General features: G+C 32.9%; 1 protein-coding gene across 2 annotated transcripts in view; it reads right to left on the reverse strand.

Moving 5' to 3' along the window:
• The window catches only part of LOC134694970 (opioid growth factor receptor-like), a 34,836-nt gene continuing 12,521 nt past the window's right edge, over window positions 1-22,315 (reverse strand). Inside the window, exons 3-8 of one of the 2 annotated variants that reach the window (XM_063556096.1) lie at window positions 15,209-15,362; window positions 9,877-10,007; window positions 8,017-8,064; window positions 3,784-3,948; window positions 3,328-3,432; window positions 1-1,987 (exon numbers count right to left, since the gene is read on the reverse strand). In XM_063556096.1, coding sequence (XP_063412166.1) covers window positions 1,758-1,987; window positions 3,328-3,432; window positions 3,784-3,948; window positions 8,017-8,064; window positions 9,877-10,007; window positions 15,209-15,362 — 833 coding nt within the window. In that variant the 3' untranslated portion in view covers window positions 1-1,757. The remainder of the gene's footprint in view (window positions 1,988-3,327; window positions 3,433-3,783; window positions 3,949-8,016; window positions 8,065-9,876; window positions 10,008-15,208; window positions 15,363-22,315) is intronic. The other variant, XM_063556097.1, reaches the window with a different exon arrangement.

Below are 22,315 nucleotides of genomic sequence, written 5' to 3' on the forward strand. Positions count from 1 at the left end.
TTTTGTTTAATTTTAACAACTGCAATTTTAAAAGGTAACATCATATTTCAACTCTATTCATTTCAAACCAATTTTAGAGAATGGACAATAAGTAAATATTTATATATATATAACATAAATACAACAATATCTATGGTATTCAGATTCATTTATTGATAGCTGTTTACTTTATACTCAGATAAAATAACATGCAAAACACAAACACATTTCACTTTAATTGCACAATAAAGTTAAACACTTATGTATGGCCCAAATAAGGCCTGTTCTGTAGAGTATATAATTACTCATTCCTAATAATTTAATTTTTAATTTTGTAAAAAAATTGAATATTTTGGAAATAGAAAATTATACATAAACTCCATTTATTTAGAATTCTAAAACTCAATAATTCCAAGTTTTTCCTCGAACAACCAACCAATTATATTTTCACATTATTTTTTGAAAAAGCTGACATATGAGTTGATCCTTTAGCAAGCAAATAGACACACATTTTTATTTAAAAAGTGAACCAACCAATGAAAATAAACATCTCCTTGTTGAAACAACCATTGAAACAAAATACAGGAGGCCAATGCTACCTGATAAAAACATGTAAAAACAATAACAATTCTCCAAAAACCTTAAAAAAAACAATTTTAAGAATAAAATATTCTGTGTATGAAAAATGGAATAGTTATAAATAACTAGATACTACACTAATAACTATACATGTACTAAACAGAAAACTTTGCGCATTGCATAATGATATATTAAGTACAAATAATGGATGTGGGTTTGCGTTAATGTGGGATCCATTTTTTATTCAATAACTAAGAAAATAACGAAATAAATATAAGATTTTTCTCATTAATCACATACTGTTAAATGACCAATATGTTTGCGCATCATTTTATGGCACAACTGTATCTCGAGACACAACATAAAATTAAGTATATTTTAGGTAGAAAACTTTGACAACAGTATCTGACTTATATAATGTGTTAGTCATACTCAACATACCCTTAAAATCAACATGATTTTGAAAAAAACAATGAACCTCTTTATGCATAAAAAGAACATCACGCATACTGTATGTTATTTGTGACTGTTTGAAGTTTATTTGAAGTTTATTTGTGACATTTACAATGTGTTCTCTTTAAGCATTTATCATGTAATAAAATGAGGTCAGGGTCATAGAATATATAGACCATATCTATAATTTAAAACTTTATATCAATAAATTAAAAAATCTTATTTTTCAAATAATAAAGCTTTGTATTATCATGAGAGAATAATCATACCTTGTTGTGGATATACAAATCATTTCTACAAAAAATAACCAAACCAGACAGAAATGGTGGAAAACCAACATTTCTATCTCTTTCTAAGCATCACACAAATAGGATTTGCATTTCAAGACAGCTTATGATTATTTAATTTTTTAAATAAAAATGTATAGTCAACAATTAAGTGGAGGTAATAACTCCAACCCTTACTCTTTTCATTAAAGGTAGTTTGAATTCTTTACTAAGCATCATAAATCTTTTAGTCTTTTTCTATTACATTGTACTCATAAAATAAGGAAAATATCAGTCACAAAACTATATGATTACCAGTAATATAAAAGAACCTTTCATGATAAAAGCATGCAAAATAAGGACTTTGCCAAGTGATTTCAATATACATAAGGCATTAGCTAAATACTTCAATGTGAAGCTTTTAAATTTACACAAAAAGCTTTTTTAAACATTCAGCACTATCTAAACAGCCTACGGTTATTACTGTGGATAATTATTTCCTCCTGCTGGCGGTGGATAGGCTGCTCCTGCTGGCGGTGGATAGGCTGCATCGGCTGGTGCTGATGGATAGGCTGCATCGGCTGGTGCTGATGGATAGGGTGCTACAAAGCCCCCTGCTGGAGTAGGAGATGGATAAGGTGCAGCGCCACCTGTTGGACCTGGGTATGGTGTCTCTCCTTCAGGTGCTGGTGGATAGCTGTAGGGCATGTCTGCAAATCAAAACAACTTAGTTAACAATATAACATTATCAAGTTCAGCATGTTACTTTTAAACATTAAAATTTCATTTCAACAATAGCACAAACAAAGTATACTGGGATCTAAAACTCTGTAATATCTATAGTCAAACAATAGTAAGTCAAAGAGAGGGAATTAATTTTAACTTAAAAAATTTATTAGCTCAGGCTCAACAAACCCTTTGAATCAGTAAATATGTTCAATATAACTATCAACAGATGATTTTTTAATTTCCTCCCTGCTTGAATATTTATTTTCTGCTGGAGACTCTTAGTTACTTCCCAAGTAAAGTTTATAAACTGCATCACAGATATCCATATCTGGGACAATATCCCTAATGCGCCTTGAAATGAGGAACTCAAAAGTTGTTTGTAAATAAAAACTCTTTGTGTACTGATATTTGATACATTTTTATGATAAACTAGTGACTGAGCTTAACTATTTGTGTTGATTTAGAAAGAAGGGGTACATATAACCCGAATAATTCAGTCGCTATATTCCGCTGATCTAGGAAGGCTACGTAAATGCCTGAACATCTTCTTCGATAAAGACTTCAACCTGAAAATTCACACCGCTATGCAATGTGGGAATTTAGATTTAAGTTGGCAGCTAAAGAGGGAGGGGTTCCGGATCTTAATTAATGTTAAATGTTGTTAACTGATGTTAATTGATGTTAATTAATTATTATGGGATTTGTGTTAATTGAACACACATGTTTGGTAAGACAATTACAAGACAGTTGCACAAGTGTAAATATGTCTCTTATCCTGATCGCCGTCTATTTGCTCTCATTCACAGAGTGCAGGCGATGCGGCCAATGATCATAAGGAGGTCAAGCCCTCATGTGGGAGAAAATAAGACACAGAAAGGGCTTGAATTATTCGAGTTACAGTACATAGAATAATTGTGTAAAGACTATGATGCTATTAAATGTGTTCAGTATTAAATTTTCAAAGAACTTGTTGTGTTAAAAAAAGGATTTTTTCCCATAAGGAGCCACATAACGAAAAGATACTCAGGGTTTGCTAATTTACGGAAAAAGTAATCTCACTTTGTACCCCGAAAATTTAACCACATATGTGAAAATGTCTTGGCTTCAAAACGAGCCATCATCCATATCCAAGTTAATGATATGGGCTGCAACAGAAGAAACTGTTACCATTACCGCCTATGGAGAAACAATTGCTAACATTGACCCATCTGGATGAATTTCTATATTAGCTCCCATAGTTAAGCACTGCTTTCTGGAGGTTAAAATCCTTATGAAGGTTCTGTTTATATCATCAGACTATATCATCAGAGTTAAGACTTACTGCTGTCTGGTCCATATCCTGGAGCAGGTTCTGGGTTAATACCATACGGCACGTTACCTCCAGTGTTCACATCATCAGTTGGCATGGGGGGTTTGTACCATGGATCTATAATGACAAAAGTCTAAATTAGCACATACATCTTTAAATGATATTTCAACAATGAAACTCATCTTTACTGAACCTGTTTTAACAAGTCTATAATGTATTTCTTGTAATCCTGTCTATACTGAACACTTTGTTAACCTATCTATAGTGATACTTTTGTTAACATGCCTATAATGAACCAATTATAACCTCCCTATACTGAACCTGTCTTTATAAATTAACCTTTTGTTTCTCATCTATATTGCAATCTGTACATCAGGGCATAAAATAATTGTAATCTGAACAAAATGTTTAGTCCATTAAAGTTGTTATTTACTGTTCCTCATAAGATATTAATTATTAAGTAAATACCAGAACAAGGTTCAGCCGGATAGGGGTTGTTCATGGCATCTCCATAACTTGGTGGATGAGGTGGTGGACCACCATTGGCTGATGGTTGAACTCCATATGGCATAGTAGTCGGCATTGGAGGAGATGAATAATCTGGCATTGGTTGTAGGGGCTTGGCTGACTCATCTGGAAAATATAAAAGTTTATCTTATAATAACTGGAAATTTGTATATACTGACAATTATGATTAATTGATTGTTTGTTAGTACTAAATACCCTTGTGGCACAAAATTGTAATATCTATAAGAAATAGATTATAGTTCATATTTTCATGCTTACAAACATATAAACTATCATTCTAATGCAATAAGTTTGTAACGACAATTTTCATTGGACGTTGACAAATATTTTGAAGGGTTAGATTCCACGTTCTACCAGTCCGTAACTAAGAAAGCCCCCATTTTTAATTCCGATATTTTTTGGGTATGTAATTACTCAAAAAATAAACAAGATAGTCGCATTCTGAGCCTCAAAATCTTCTTTTGTCTATATTGAAACTATTCTGAAGCGTACGAAAGGTAGAAATACGCTTAGTATTCATGTTTGACAACCAGAGTATACATATGACGTCACATTGTTTAAATGCTAAAGACGATGCAACAGTTTCGCAGACTTTTTCATTTATGGCATTTTCAAGCCAAAATATGTATTAAATGAAATTTATGTTAATATGTGGCATTAGAATGGAGATAACTGTATTGTATTTTAAGCTTGGCCTTTGTAAAACTTGATTTTACTGTCACAAATATCTGTTTACCTATCTCCGCTCCGCGTTGCTAGGTAAGCTCAATTTGCGACAGTAAAAGCGACGTTTTACAAAGGCCAAGCTTAAAATACAATACAGTTATCTCCTAATTTTTTTCTTCACCATTCACTTGATCCAAAAAATAGTTAACAAAATTGGAATAACACAAGGTCCAACTTGATATAAATATCTAAATCTCACAAATCCCTGATACATAATTTCCAAAAAAAAGTCCAGTAATATACAGGACGTGGAATACAATTAAGTTGGAAAAGAGAGTGGATGAGGATTGGAAGTAAAAAGTCCCATGATATATCTGATATCATCATCACCAAGGGGTTGCAAAGGAGGTTACAAGAACAGGAACTTCTGATCATAAGCTTTAAGACATATGTAAACAAGGTATGAAATTTCCATAAATACTAGTTCCTGCAAATATTAAAACCAGTGTTACATCCAAAAGTAAATATCGCCAAGAAAATATTTAGCAAAATAATACATTTAAAAAAGAAACACTTTTACTAGTAATTGTTTCTGAAGCCATAAATATCAGTACAAATGATTTTAAAAGGTATATTGTATAAGCTACTAAATGTATAGTAAAATCATAAAACTGCTTCCCTAAAAAGTGCTTTTATTGTTATTGCATAATTTGTTTTAGCACTTTTCCAAAGCAATTAACTTATATATATATGCAAATACAATGTATAGTGAAATAAAAGCTAATTTGGGAGTGGTCGGAGGGGTCCTGATCCCGAAATAACGGTATTAAAACCATGAAATCCCTAGATGCAGAATTTAAAGAAATACATATCCCGAAATCGAAAAATATATCCCCGGATCCCGTAATGATCATTCCCCAAGTTCTTAGCTTAAAAACACCTGATCCCGACGCCCTGAAAAAGGTCCTGCCTACTTCTTATCTTTACCTTACTTTCAATTTTGCCAAATCCCTATTTTTCCTTTCAACAAAAAGTGTTAATGCCCCATTTATGGGCATTATGTTTTCTAGTCTGCAAAGGCGGATTTAGGGGGGGGGGGGGCAGGAAAATTTGGTTGCTTATATAGGGAATCATTTAGGCGTGACTAGAGTGGCCCCCTCTAAGGTCAGACTCAGTGGGCCCCCGCTTAAGAAAATTTCTGGATCCGCCACTGGTCTGTAATACCGTTCGTCCGTGCCTGTCCCGCTTCAGGTTAAAGTTTTTGTCGAGGTAGTTTTAGAGTAAGTTGAGCATGTTTTACTTATTTTAATAAATATGCAAGTGGTATGACCCCTTAAGTAAACATTTCAAAGAAAACAGTAGACAGAATAAGGGCCGACTTTCTATACTAACATACTAACATAGAAAGTCCCTGACAGAATACAAAGAGTCTCTATAAATTAAAGTAGTATAATCGTAGTTTACATGTAGATAAACGCAAAAAATAATTGTCTTCTCTAAGGAGATATGATAGTTGTGGTTCTTGCGATCTAAACACCATGATATGAAACGCAAAAAATAATTGTCCTCCCTAAGGAGGTATAATAGTTGTGATTCTTGCAATCTAAACATCATGATATGGAGAACGCTCTGAATGGCTTATTTTTTTCCTCCATGTTTGTAATCCATCATACGATTGGTGGTACTCGTGTCAAATAATTTACTTATTTTAACATATATATACAACTGGTATGACCCCTTAAATAGTAAACATTTCAAAGAAAACAGTAGACAGAATACAGAGAGTCTCTATATATGAAAGTAGTATAATCGTAGTTAACATGTAAATAAACGCGAAAAATAATTGTCCTCTATAAGGAAGTTTATATTAATATTTGTGCTTCTTGCGATCTAAACACCATGATATGGAGAACGCTCTGATTGGCTTATTTATTTTTCATTTTTGTTATCTATCATATTCGATTGGTTGTATTTGTTCACCTTTCAACCTGGATGTCTTATATATGACTAAAAGTCAGTCCGATGATGAAATCATATCCGGACTCCTTTTTTGTTGTTTTTCTCCCAAAATAACTCAATCTGAATAATCATAAGAATGGATGACAAATGCAACTATGCATGTTACATATAGGACACAGAGGCATGACGATTGATTTATTGTGGAAAGAAGAGAAGCGACACCCAAAATGAGGTCTTCTCGTTTAATAGTATAGAAGATTCGTTAGATACAAATTTTCCTGGCTTTGGTTGGTACAGGTAAACCACGAAATTAAATGTTCAACAAAGAACAAATTTTCTATAGGCTTGTATACAGACCTTAGAAAAAACACGAAATTTAATATCCACAAACACACACATTTTCCTTTATCCACGAAAATTGGTAACCACAAAAATAAATGAATCCACAGTATATTATGAAACTTAACTCAAAAGCCGACTGTGATGATGAAACTGAACTCAAAAGCAGCTAGTGATTATGGCACTGAACTCAAAAGCAGACGGTAATGATGGATTAAATGATAAGGACAACCCATTTAGCAACATGAAAGCTTGATGATGATGAAAAGGTTATAAAACTTAAAATGGATAATTTATTTAAAAATTTGTAAGGGTTCCGCGGAACCCAGTGTCTCGCCTACTTTTGCTGTTTATCACATACTCATCAAAAATGATGAAAAAAATCAATAAAATTATTCCTCTCGATACTATCTTTTGATTGTCAGAAGCTTCTGTCCAAGTTTGGTAAAAATCCAGTTAGTTTAAGAATCTTAAAAATGTTTTAAATACTTTAACTGCAGACTGTATGTAATGTTAACTGGAAGAAAAACTAAGTCCATTTATAAGTAAAATATGGGAAAAATGGAATTTTATTTTTACAAAATTTACTTCTAGATACTATCTTCTGATCATAAACAAGCTTCTGGCCAAGTTTTTTACAATTCCAGGCTAGTTTAAAAAAGTTAATAAAATTTTAAAAACTTCAACCACAGAGTGAATGTTATGTTTCCTGGCAGAAAAAACTAAGTCCATTTATAAGTAAAATACGGAAAAGATGGAATTTAATTTTTTCCAAAATTTACTTCTGGATACTATCTCCTGATCATAAACAAGCTTCTGGCCAAGTTTTGTACATTTCCAGGATAGTTTAAGAAAGTTATTAAAATTTTAAAAACTTTAACCACAGAGTGAATGTAATGTTTCCTGGCAGAAAAAACTAAGTCCATTTATAAGTAAAATACGGAAAAGATGGAATTTTATTTTTACAAAATTTACTTCTGGATACTATCTTATGAACATAAACAAGCTTCTGTCCAAGTTTTGGACAATTCAAGGATAGTTTAAGAAAGTTATTAAAATTTCAAAAACTTTAACCACAGAGTGAATATTTGTGGACGCCGCCGCCGACAACGACGCCGACGGAATGTAGGATCGCTATGTCTCGCTTTTTCGACTTAAGTCGAAGGCTCGACAAAAATTAAGACACCAGTATGATTGGGACTGTTTTACCTGTTGCACTGATGCCATGTAGTGCATATTCCTGCTTTTTTGGAGTTCCTAAAACAAGTACATTATATATAAATATGCACATGCTGGACAATTATAGAATAATATACTGTAAATTCAGAAATAATTGCGTTCATTTATTATTGCGATTTTGTCATTTTAGACTTAAATGCGATTTTAATTTTTACGATTTAGAGATAAATTCTGTTAAATTCATCTTACCTATTTCAAAATGTGAGTTTAAATTATTGTGTTTACAACTCAGTCGCATTTTACGCAATAATAAAAACCTCGCATTAATTTCTGAAATATTTAGTAATATTTAAAGCAACATTTGCAAAGTTTTTTACTTAGATCATCATTCATCATTTTTTATACTTATGTCTTCAAGGTTGTGTAAAATTTTTATTTAAAACTTTTAACTTCTTGTTCCATTTTTTTTTACTTTTTACTTTTGTTGTTTTCATAAATGTGTTCTCATAAATGTCAAATTTATAAACTTGAAAAAAAAAAAAAAAAATAGTTATCTGTAAAAAAATAAGCCCTATGGTCTTATTTATCCATGTTGGTATGGTAATCATACACATTTTTTTAAAATAAATAACCCAGTTAAAATTGTTACCAAGTTCAGTTTAATTTGGCTTAGTTTCAGGGGACGATGACAAACATTGAATTCCAAGTGGTTATACATTATGTTCACCTAGTCTAGAGAAGTTGTAAACAAATTTAACAAAGATCTGGCCTTGACACAACATGCCCTACAGGACAAAACACACATTCTTTACAAAATATATGTCATTACTAAAAACATAATTACAAATGCATTAAAGGTGCATTTAAATGTCTGATACAAATACAAATAAAATGATGATCTAAGTAATATACAGTTGAAACAACACTCCTTTACACAAGCATTTTAGTTTGTTACAAATATCATGCACTTAAGGTCATCTGATTTCTACTACAGGAATTTTAAACAAACTTTATATGTCTCGTAGGCCTGTGTGCATTTATCATTTCCCTTTGTGAAGACTAGACATGCAAGATTAAAAATTTCAATTTCTGGTTAAAGCTACAGATATATGCATCAGATATCAGAATGTGAGTTCTTATCCAAATACTCATCAAGTTCAATTACTCCTATTATAAAACCTCACAATAATTTCTTTTACAGTACCTTAGAAACAAACTAAATTGCACAAATTAACATTGTTCAAAGAACCGTAAAAATGAGGTCAAGGTTAGATGAAACCTGCTAGACAGCAATGAACACCTTCTATTAAATCATTCTTCAATTCAGCTTGAACTCAATCAGCAGCAATGGATAAAGGTGTTTTAAATGCTATTGTTTAATGATAACATGAGGTTAACTAAAAGATTGTTTTACAAACTTTGATAATATTTATTGTTTTGAAGAGTGTACTTCATATCGCTTAATGATCTTCAAGCAGCAAACCTGTTTTCACTGACCATAAAAGAAAAGGTTGATGTCAGGTAAATCCTGTCTGACATACATATAGACTGTGCAATGCTCTATATATCAAATATAGGTATCCTACGACCCTCAAAAGTGCAGACCGATGAAAATCAGGTCATGGACAATGGACAAATGGCAGAAGGAAATTTTGTAATATAAGGCATTTGCATAAAAGGTATGAAGCAATCAAGTATTCTACTTCTAAAATATAAAGCTTAATACAAATACATCTATAGTTTAGGCTGCTGCCGAAGGTTTATAAAGTCTAAATTGAAAACACAATTCAAACCTAAAATTGTGTTGGATAACTTATATATATGCCATGCATACTTTACCATTAATCTCAAATTAAGGTATATAGTGCCTGTGTATAAAGAAATACTTACTTGTAGAGAGTATTGCTCCCTGGGAAGACTTCCTTCTCTTGAAACAGCAGTATGCCAGAACACCAACAATACCTACTGCAATCAATACACCAATGACTACACCGGCCGTCCTGCCAGCTCCTTGTGGACTACTACAAATAGACAACATAATTATAATGATACACCAATGACTACACCGGCCGTCCTGCCAGCTCCTTGTGGACTACTACAAATAGACAACATAATCATAATGATACACCAATGACTACACCGGCCGTCCTGCCAGCTCCTTGTGGACTACTACAAATAGACAATACAATTATAATGATACACCAATGACTACACCAGCCGTCCTGCCAGCTCCTTGTGGACTACTACAAATGGACAACATAATTATAATGATACACCAATGACTACACCGGCCATCCTGCCAGCTCCTTGTGGACTACTACAAATGGACAATACAATTATAATGATACACCAATGACTACACCGGCCGTCCTGCCAGCTCCTTGTGGACTACTACAAATAGACAACATAATTATAATGATACACCAATGACTACACCAGCCGTCCTGCCAGCTCCTTGTGGACTACTACAAATAGACAACATAATTATAATGATACACCAATGACTACACCAGCCGTCCTGCCAGCTCCTTGTGGACTACTACAAATGGACAATACAATTATAATGATACACCAATGACTACACCGGCTGTCCTGCCAGCTCCTTGTGGACTACTACAAATAGACAACATAATTATAATGATACAACAATGACTACACCAGCCGTCCTGCCAGCTCCTTGTGGACTACTACAAATGGACAACATAATTATAATGATACACCAATGACTACACCAGCTGTCCTGCCAGCTCCTTGTGGACTACTACAAATAGACAACATAATTATAATAATACACTAATGACTACACCAGCTGTCCTGCCAGCTCCTTGTGGACTACTACAAATGGAAAACATAATTATAATAATACACCAATGACTACACCAGCTGTCCTGCCAGCTCCTTGTGGACTACTACAAATGGACAACCTAATTATAATGATACACCAATGACTACACCAGCCGTCCTGCCAGCTCCTTGTGGACTACTACAAATGGACAATACAATTATAATGATACACCAATGACTACACCGGCCGTCCTGCCAGCTCCTTGTGGACTACTACAAATAGACAACATAATTATAATGATACACCAATGACTACACCAGCCGTCCTGCCAGCTCCTTGTGGACTACTACAAATGGACAACATAATTATAATGATACACCAATGACTACACCAGCTGTCCTGCCAGCTCCTTGTGGACTACTACAAATAGACAACATAATTATAATAATACACCAATGACTACACCAGCTGTCCTGCCAGCTCCTTGTGGACTACTACAAATAGACAACATAATTATAATGATACACCAATGACTACACCAGCTGTCCTGCCAGCTCCTTGTGGACTACTACAAATAGACAACATAATTATAATAATACACCAATGACTACACCAGCTGTCCTGCCAGCTCCTTGTGGACTACTACAAATGTACAACATAATTATAATAATACACCAATGACTACACCAGCTGTCCTGCCAGCTCCTTGTGGACTACTACAAATGGACTACATAATTATAATAATACACCAATAACTACACCAGCTGTCCTGCCAGCTCCTTGTGGACTACTACAAATGGACAACATAATTATAATAATACACCAATGACTACACCAGCTGTCCTGCCAGCTCCTTGTGGACTACTACAAATGGACAACATAATTATAATAATACACCAATGACTACACCAGCTGTCCTGCCAGCTCCTTGTGGACTACTACAAATGGACAACATAATTATAATAATACACCAATGACTACACCAGCTGTCCTGTACATAAATAATATTACAATTAGTAACTTAATACAGTGTGCACCTATAACTTCAATTAGACAACTCATTCACCCTGGTAATTACACCAATGAGTAGACTAGTGACAGTCTTTTAAGTATGTAGGTCTAATATATATATACTTACGATCTTTAAATTGGCAAATATCAAAACCAAAAGAAAGGAAGTAGTTGTGTGACATATCCCAAACATGCACACATGTTACAGCCCGTCACTGTTGAGGTGCCTAACAACAGGAAGTAGATGTTTCAAAGTCAATAGACCATGACTGAGGGGGTGGGGCCAAATAATTTTCATGGAAATGAGATATGCCAATGCTTATACAACTGCATACCAATTATCATTATTAACTTACCACTAGTGGTTTCTCATAGTGAGGGGGTGGGGCCAAATAATCTCCATGGTAATGAGATGTGCCAATACTTATAAAACTGCATACCAAGTATCTTTGACTTACCACTAGTGGTTCACCATAAACTAGACCTAATCACAAACTAATACATTGCTGACGCCGACCTATGTCTCACTTTTTGAATAAATCTTAAAGGTTTCAACAGACAAAGAAATTAATAATGAACGATTGAAAAAGTTCCTGAAATGTATCAAAAGCTAACAAGTTGTTGTTGTTGGCATTTATTTTTATATATTCATATAGATCAATGAAGTAGGTTCTTAACATTGAAGACTAGATGTTGATCACTTTGAAAGACCTAAATACCAAATGTCAAGATAGTCAAGATAAATTTGTAACACAGTGTGCTAGTGACCTAATACGATATATATGGGGTCACTAGTACGTTATGTAACTAATAATATCCACAGCAATAAGCTAAATAGCAAACCTTGTGTCAAAGACTTTACAATAGATCTGTACCCCAATATCTCCACAGCAATAAGCTAAATCACAAACCTTGTATCAAAGAATTTACAATAGGTCTGTACCCCAATATCTCCACAGCAATAAGCTAAATCACAAACCTTGTGTCAAAGAATTTACAATAGATCTGTACCCCAATATCTCCACAGCAATAAGCTAAATCACAAACCTTGTGTCAAAGAATTTACAATAGATCTGTACCCCAATATCTCCACAGCAATAAGCTAAATCACAAACCTTGTGTCAAAGAATTTACAATAGGTCTGTACCCCAATATCTCCACAGCAATAAGCTAAATCACAAACCTTGTGTCAAAGAATTTACAATAGGTCTGTACCCCAATATCTCCACAGCAATAAGCTAAATCACAAACCTTGTGTCAAAGAATTTACAATAGGTCTGTACCCCAATATCTTCACAGCAATAAGCTAAATCACAAACCTTGTGTCAAAGAATTTACAATAGATCTGTACCCCAATATCTCCACAGCAATAAGCTAAATCACAAACCTTGTGTCAAAGAATTTACAATAGATCTGTACCCCAATATCTCCACAGCAATAAGCTTAATCACAAACCTTGTGTCAAAGAATTCACAATAGATCTGTACCCCAATATCTCCACAGCAATAAGCTAAATCACAAACCTTGTGTCAAAGAATTTACAACAGGTCTGTACCCCAATATCTCCACAGCAATAAGCTAAATCACATACCTTGTGTCAAAGAATTTACAATAGATCTGTACCCCAATATCTCCACAGCAATAAGCTAAATCACAAACCTTGTGTCAAAGAATTTACAATAGATCTGTACCCCAATATCTCCACAGCAATAAGCTAAATCACAAACCTTGTGTCAAAGAATTTACAATAGATCTGTACCCCAATATCTAAACAGCAATAAGCTAAATCACAAACCTTGTGTCAAAGAATTTACAATAGGTCTGTACCCCAATATCTCCACAGCAATAAGCTAAATCACAAACCTTGTGACAAAGAATTTACAATAGATCTGTACCCCAATATCTCCACAGCAATAAGCTAAATCACAAACCTTGTGTCAAAGAATTTACAATAGATCTGTACCCCAATATCTCCACAGCAATAATCTAAATCACAAACCTTGTGTCAAAGAATTTACAATAGATCTGTACCCCAATATCTCCACAGCAATAAGCTAAATCACAAACCTTGTGTCAAAGAATTTACAATAGGTCTGTACCCCAATATCTCCACAGCAATAAGCTAAATCACAAACCTTGTGTCAAAGAATTTACAACAGGTCTGTACCCCAATTTCTCCACAGCAATAAGCTAAATCACAAACCTTGTGTCAAAGAATTTACAATAGGTCTGTACCCCAATATCTCCACAGCAATAAGCTAAACACAAACCTTGTGTCAAAGAATTTACAATAGATCTGTACCCCAATATCTCCACAGCAATAAGCTAAATCATAAACCTTGTGTCAAAGAATTTACAATAGATCTGTACCCCAATATCTCCACAGCAATAAGCTAAATCACAAACCTTGTGTCAAAGAATTTACAATAGATCTGTACCCCAATATTTCCACAGCAATAAGCTAAATCACAAACCTTGTGTCAAAGAATTTACAATCGATCTGTACCCCAATATCTCCACAGCAATAAGCTAAATCACAAACCTTGCGTCAAAGAATTTACAATAGATCTGTACCCCAATATCTCCACAGCAATAAGCTAAATCACAAACCTTGTGTCAAAGAATTTACAATCGATCTTTACCACAATATCTCCACAGCAATAAGCTAAATCACAAACCTTGTGTCAAAGAATTTACAATAGATCTGTACCCCAATATCTCCACAGCAATAAGCTAAATCACAAACCTTGTGTCAAAGAATTTACAATAGATCTGTACCCCAATATCTCCACAGCAATAAGCTAAATCACAAACCTTGTGTCAAAGAATTTACAATAGATCTGTACCCCAATATCTCCACAGCAATAAGCTAAATCACAAACCTTGTGTCAAAGAATTTACAATAGATCTGTACCCCAATATCTCCACAGCAATAAGCTAAATCACAAACCTTGTGTCAAAGAATTTACAATAGATCTGTACCCCAATATCTCCACAGCAATAAGCTAAATCACAAACCTTGTGTCAAAGAATTTACAATAGATCTGTACCCCAATATCTCCACAGCAATAAGCTAAATCATTAACCTTGTGTCAAAGAATTTACAATAGATCTGTACCCCAATATCTTCACAGCAATAAGCTAAATCACAAACCTTGTGTCAAAGAATTTACAATAGATCTGTACCCCAATATCTCCACATCAATAAGCTAAATCACAAACCTTGTGTCAAAGAATTTACAATAGATCTGTACCCCAATATCTCCACAGCAATAAGCTCAATCACAAACCTTGTGTCAAAGAATTTACAATAGATCTGTACCCCAATATCTCCACAGCAATAAGCTAAATCACAAACCTTGTGTCAAAGAATTTACAATAGATCTGTACCCCAATATCTCCACAGCAAAAAGCTCATTCACAAACCTTGTGTCAAAGAATTTACAACAGGTCTGTATCCCAATATCTCCACAGCAATAAGCAAAGTCATCAGGATCTCCGTATGCAGGACAGACAAATCTACCGTAGTAACGCTGGGTAGTATTACCTTCATACACATCATTGTAACAAACCTCAGGATCTGAAATAACAAATAAATATTAAAAAAAAGATGTGGTATGATTGCCAATGAGACAACTCTCCACAAAAGACCAAAATGACACAGCAATTTACAACTATAGGTCACAGTAGGGCCTTCAACAATGAGCAATGCCCATACCGCATAGTCAGCTATAAAAGGCCCGATGTAAATGACAATGTAAAACAATTCAAACGAGAAAACTAATGGCCTTATTTATGTACAAAAAATGAACGAAAAACAAATATGTAACACATAAACAAACAACAACCACTGACTTGGGAAAGGCACATACATACATAATGTGGCGGGATTAAACATGTTAGCCGGATCCCAACTCTCCCCCTAACCTGGGACAGTAGTATGACAGTACAACATGAAAACGAACTATAAAAATCAGTTAAAAAAGGCTTAACTCATCAGATGGACAAAAATACAAGTGGACGTGGCCTAGTACTTGTTCTAAATAGAAGATACTATAAAATTTTATTTTTGTAGATCATCATCATATACATGTAATTGGTAGGTCAATTATATTTGGTATGAAGTTCTATAGATGTAGCATTGGCACATCTCATTTCCAAGGAGATTATTTGCTCCCACCCCCCTATCCTCATTTATTGACCTAGAGGGTTTTGCATTTTTACATGTTAAAATTTGAATAGGATCATTCTAAGATAAACCTCAAATGTTTAGTCAATAATTTTTTGTATGCAGTTGTATTGGAATTTGCAAGTCTCATGGAGATAATTTTTGGTCCTGCACCTTCAGTCGTGATTCATTGACTTTGATTTTGCATTATACAATCAAAATAACATAAGGCAGTCAACAGTTTATTAGAGTAAGATTTATGGATTTTATTAAATTGTAATTCTGTATGAACTGTTAACACTCAGTCAAAAGAATTCAATTAGGATTTTTTTTATATACAAATCTGTAACTAATATTTAGAGGAAATAATAATTCATATTACTTTTAAAAAGTTCACTGCTTAAGGGAAGTTAACATAAATAACTGACACATACTAATATGAACATCACTAAATGATAAGTAATAATTCAGTTTATAACACAATTTGTTTGTATTATAATAATTAGCCTTTATCTCTACAAACAAAGGTGATATTTCCTCCTACAGTGTTTATTTAACCAATACATGTATGATTGAAAAGGATTTAAATTCTAAAATTTACAAATACACTTCAAATTTTTAAACTTTGGATTGGTTCAATATAAGCTGAGAAATAAACTCAGTATTGCAAACCTTTTAATCTACTGATATTGAATTATTATAGAAAAGAAAGAAATTGAATTCTTTATCCCTAAAATAAGTCTAATGAACTGTAGACACAGATATATGCTTATTCTGTAGATGTATATAGTTTAGATAATGAAATGCGAATCTTAACATTGAAATGGCAATACTATGCAAACTATACTAAACATCTTCATTTCATAGATTCTATTGCTTAAAATAATTATGTTTAAGCAAAGGGGATAAAAATTAGGCCTAGCTTATCTGAAACCTTTCCCGTACAAGATAGAATAAAAATTTGTTTTTACATATAACATAAATAAATATATCACTATAGACACTACTTGTTTCGCAGAGTTGATTGTAAAAGGCTTAATAGTCTTTGTGATCATACTGGCCATGGTAATACATACTTCATACCAAATATCATCAACTTCTCATGGACTGGGCAATACCCCCAGAAATCAAATTGGTACTGTTATATTAAATTCTTGATATTGCCCAACCCAAGAAAATCCTACATTTTGTAGTTATACTTTGCCAACTCTGTTAGCTATAATTTTTAAACAATAAAATAATGTGTCTGAGGACACAAATGATAGTTTTGCTGAAATATTAGTCTCCAGTTCTGTACAACAACTAGATGTGCTGAAATATTAGTCTCAAGTTCTGTACAACAACTAGATCATAGTAGATGTGCTGAAATATTAGTCTCAAGTTCTGTACAACAACTAGATGTGCTGAAATATTAGTCTCAAGTTCTGTACAACAACTAGATGTGCTGAAATATTAGTCTCAAGTTCTGTACAACAACTAGATGTGTTGAAATATTAGTCTCTAGTTCTGTACAACAACTAGATGTGCTGAAATATTAGTCTCATGTTCTGTACAACAACTAGATGTGCTGAAATATTAGTCTCAAGTTCTGTACAACAACTAGATGTGTCGGAATATTAGTCTCAAGTTCTGTACAACAACTAGATGTGTCGAAATATTAGTCTCAAGTTCTGTACATTAACTAGATGTGTTGAAATATAAGTCTCAAGTTCTGTACAATAACTAGATGTGTTGAAATATTATCCTCAAGTTCTGTACAATAACTAGATGTGTTGAAATATTAGTCTCAAGTTCTGTACAATAACTAGATGTGTTGAAATATAAGTCTCAAATTTGTTGAAATATAAGTCTCAAATTCTGTACAATAACTAGATGTGTTGAAATATTAGTCTCAAGTTCTGTACAATAACTAGATGTGTTGAAATATTAGTCTCAAGCTCTGTACAATAACTAGATGTGTTGAAATATTAGTCTCAAGTTCTATACAATAACTAGATGTGTTGAAATATTAGTCTCAAGTTCTGTACAATAACTATAAAATGTGTTGGAATGACACCAATCACAAAATAAGCTTTTTTTAGGAGTCAAAATTTTCTAAATCCTCTCAGCATTGAGGGTACATCATCATAGATCTATACTATAATAATACTCTCAGCATTGAGGGTACATCATCATGATCTATACTATAATAATACTCTCAGCATTGAGGGTACATCATCATAGATCTATACTATAATAATACTCTCAGCATTGAGGATACATCATCATAGATCTATACTATAATAATACTCTCAGCATTGAGGATACATCATAATGATCTATACTATAATAATACTCTCAGCATTGAGGGTACATCATCATAGATCTATACTATAATAATACTCTCAGCATTGAGGATACATCATCATAGATCTATACTATAATAATACTCTCAGCATTGAGGATACATCATCATAGATCTATACTATAATAATACTCTCAGCATTGAGGATACATCATAATGATCTATACTATAATAATACTCTCAGCATTGAGGATACATCATAGATCTATACTATAATAATACTCTCAGCATTGAGGATACATCATCATAGATCTATACTATAATAATACTCTCAGCATTGAGGGTACATCATCATAGATCTATACTATAATAATACTCTCAGCATTGAGGATACATCATAATGATCTATACTATAATAATACTCTCAGCATTGAGGGTACATCATCATAGATCTATACTATAATAATACTCTCAGCATTGAGGGTACATCATCATAGATCTATACTATAATAATACTCTCAGCATTGAGGGTACATCATCATAGATCTATACTATAATAATACTCTCAGCATTGAGGGTACATCATCATAGATCTATACTATAATAATACTCTCAGCATTGAGGGTACATCATCATAGATCTATACTATAATAATACTCTCAGCATTGAGGGTACATCATCATAGATCTATACTATAATAATACTCTCAGCAATGAGGGTACATCATTATGATCTATACTATAATAATACTCTCAGCATTGAGGGTACATCATCATAGATCTATACTATAATAATACTCTCAGCATTGAGGGTACATCATCCTAGATCTATACTATAATAATACTCTCAGCATTGAGGGTACATCATCCTAGATCTATACTATAATAATACTCTCAGCATTGAGGGTACATCATCATAGATCTATACTATAATAATACTCTCAGCATTGAGGGTACATCATAATGATCTATACTATAATAATACTCTCAGCAATGAGGGTACATCATCATAGATCTATACTATAATAATACTCTCAGCATTGAGGGTACATCATCATAGATCTATACTATAATAATACTCTCAGCATTGAGGATACATCATAATGATCTATACTATAATAATACTCTCAGCATTGAGGGTACATCATCATAGATCTATACTATAATAATACTCTCAGCATTGAGGGTACATCATCATAGATCTATACTATAATAATACTCTCAGCATTGAGGGTACATCATCATAGATCTATACTATAATAATACTCTCAGCATTGAGGATACATCATCATAGATCTATACTATAATAATACTCTCAGCAATGAGGGTACATCATTATGATATATACTATAATAATACTCTCAGCATTGAGGGTACATCATCATAGATCTATACTATAATAATACTCTCAGCATTGAGGATACATCATCATAGATCTATACTATAATAATACTCTCAACATTGAGGGTACATCATCATAGATCTATACTATAATAATACTCTCAGCATTGAGGGTACATCATTATGATCTATACTATAATAATACTCTCAGCATTGAGGGTACATCATCATAGATCTATACTATAATAATACTCTCGGCATTGAGGATACATCATAATGATCTTTACTATAATAATACTCTATGCATTGAGGGTACATCATTATGATCTATACTATAATAATACTCTCAACATTGAGGGTACATCATCATAGATCTATACTATAATAATACTCTCGACATTGAGGATACATCATAATGATCTTTACTATAATAATACTCTCAGCATTGAGGGTACATCATCATAGATCTATACTATAATAATACTCTCAGCATTGAGGGTACATCATCATAGATCTATACTATAATAATACTCTCAGCATTGAGGGTACATCATCATAGATCTATACTATAATAATACTCTCAGCAATGAGGGTACATCATTATGATCTATACTATAATAATACTCTCAGCATTGAGGGTACATCATCATAGATCTATACTATAATAATACTCTCAGCATTGAGGATACATCATCATAGATCTATACTATAATAATACTCTCAGCATTGAGGGTACATCATCATAGATCTATACTATAATAATACTCTCAGCATTGAGGATACATCATCATAGATCTATACTATAATAATACTCTCAGCATTGAGGATACATCATCATAGATCTATACTATAATAATACTCTCAGCATTGAGGATACATCATCATAGATCTATACTATAATAATACTCTCAGCATTGAGGGTACATCATCATAGATCTATACTATAATAATACTCTCAGCATTGAGGATACATCATCATAGATCTATACTATAATAATACTCTCAGCATTGAGGATACATCATCATAGATCTATACTATAATAATACTCTCAGCATTGAGGGTACATCATCATAGATCTATACTATAATAATACTCTCAGCATTGAGGATACATCATCATAGATCTATACTATAATAATACTTTCAGCATTGAGGGTACATCCTCATAGATCTATACTATAATAATACTCTCAGCATTGAGGGTACATCATCATAGATCTATACTATAATAATACTCTCAGCAATGAGGGTACATCATTATGATCTATACTATAATAAAACTCTCAGCATTGAGGGTACATCATCATAGATCTATACTATAATAATACTCTCAGCATTGAGGGTACATCATCATAGATCTATACTATAATAATACTCTCAGCATTGAGGGTACATCATCATAGATCTATACTATAATAATACTCTCAGCAATGAGGGTACATCATTATGATCTATACTATAATAATACTCTCAGCATTGAGGGTACATCATCATAGATCTATACTATAATAATACTCTCAGCATTGAGGATACATCATCATAGATCTATACTATAATAATACTCTCAGCATTGAGGGTACATCATCATAGATCTATACTATAATAATACTCTCAGCATTGAGGATACATCATCATAGATCTATACTATAATAATACTCTCAGCATTGAGGATACATCATCATAGATCTATACTATAATAATACTCTCAGCATTGAGGATACATCATCATAGATCTATACTATAATAATACTCTCAGCATTGAGGGTACATCATCATAGATCTATACTATAATAATACTCTCAGCATTGAGGATACATCATCATAGATCTATACTATAATAATACTCTCAGCATTGAGGATACATCATCATAGATCTATACTATAATAATACTCTCAGCATTGAGGGTACATCATCATAGATCTATACTATAATAATACTCTCAGCATTGAGGATACATCATCATAGATCTATACTATAATAATACTTTCAGCATTGAGGGTACATCCTCATAGATCTATACTATAATAATACTCTCAGCATTGAGGGTACATCATCATAGATCTATACTATAATAATACTCTCAGCAATGAGGGTACATCATTATGATCTATACTATAATAAAACTCTCAGCATTGAGGGTACATCATCATAGATCTATACTATAATAATACTCTCAGCATTGAGTGTACATCATAATGATCTATACTATAATAATACTCTCAACATTGAGGATACATCATCATAGATCTATACTATAATAATACTCTCAGCATTGAGGGTACATCATCATAGATCTATACTATAATAATACTCTCAGCATTTAGGGTACATCATCATAGATCTATACTATAATAATACTCTCAGCATTGAGGGTACATCATAATGATCTATACTATAATAATAGTCTCAGCATTTAGGGTACATCATCATAGATCTATACTATAATAATACTCTCAGCATTGAGGGTACATCATCATAGATCTATACTATAATAATACTCTCAGCATTGAGGGTACCTCATCATAGATCTATACTATAATAATACTCTCAACATTGAGGGTACATCATCATAGATCTATACTATAATAATACTCTCAGCATTGAGGATACATCATAATGATCTATACTTTAATAATACTCTCAGCATTGAGGATACATCATAATGATCTATACTATAATAATACTCTCAGCAATGAGGGTACATCATAATGATCTATACTATAATAATACTCTCAGCATT

The sequence above is a fragment of the Mytilus trossulus genome, chromosome 13 (genome assembly GCF_036588685.1).
Source record: "Mytilus trossulus isolate FHL-02 chromosome 13, PNRI_Mtr1.1.1.hap1, whole genome shotgun sequence".
NCBI lineage: Eukaryota > Metazoa > Mollusca > Bivalvia > Mytilida > Mytilidae > Mytilus > Mytilus trossulus.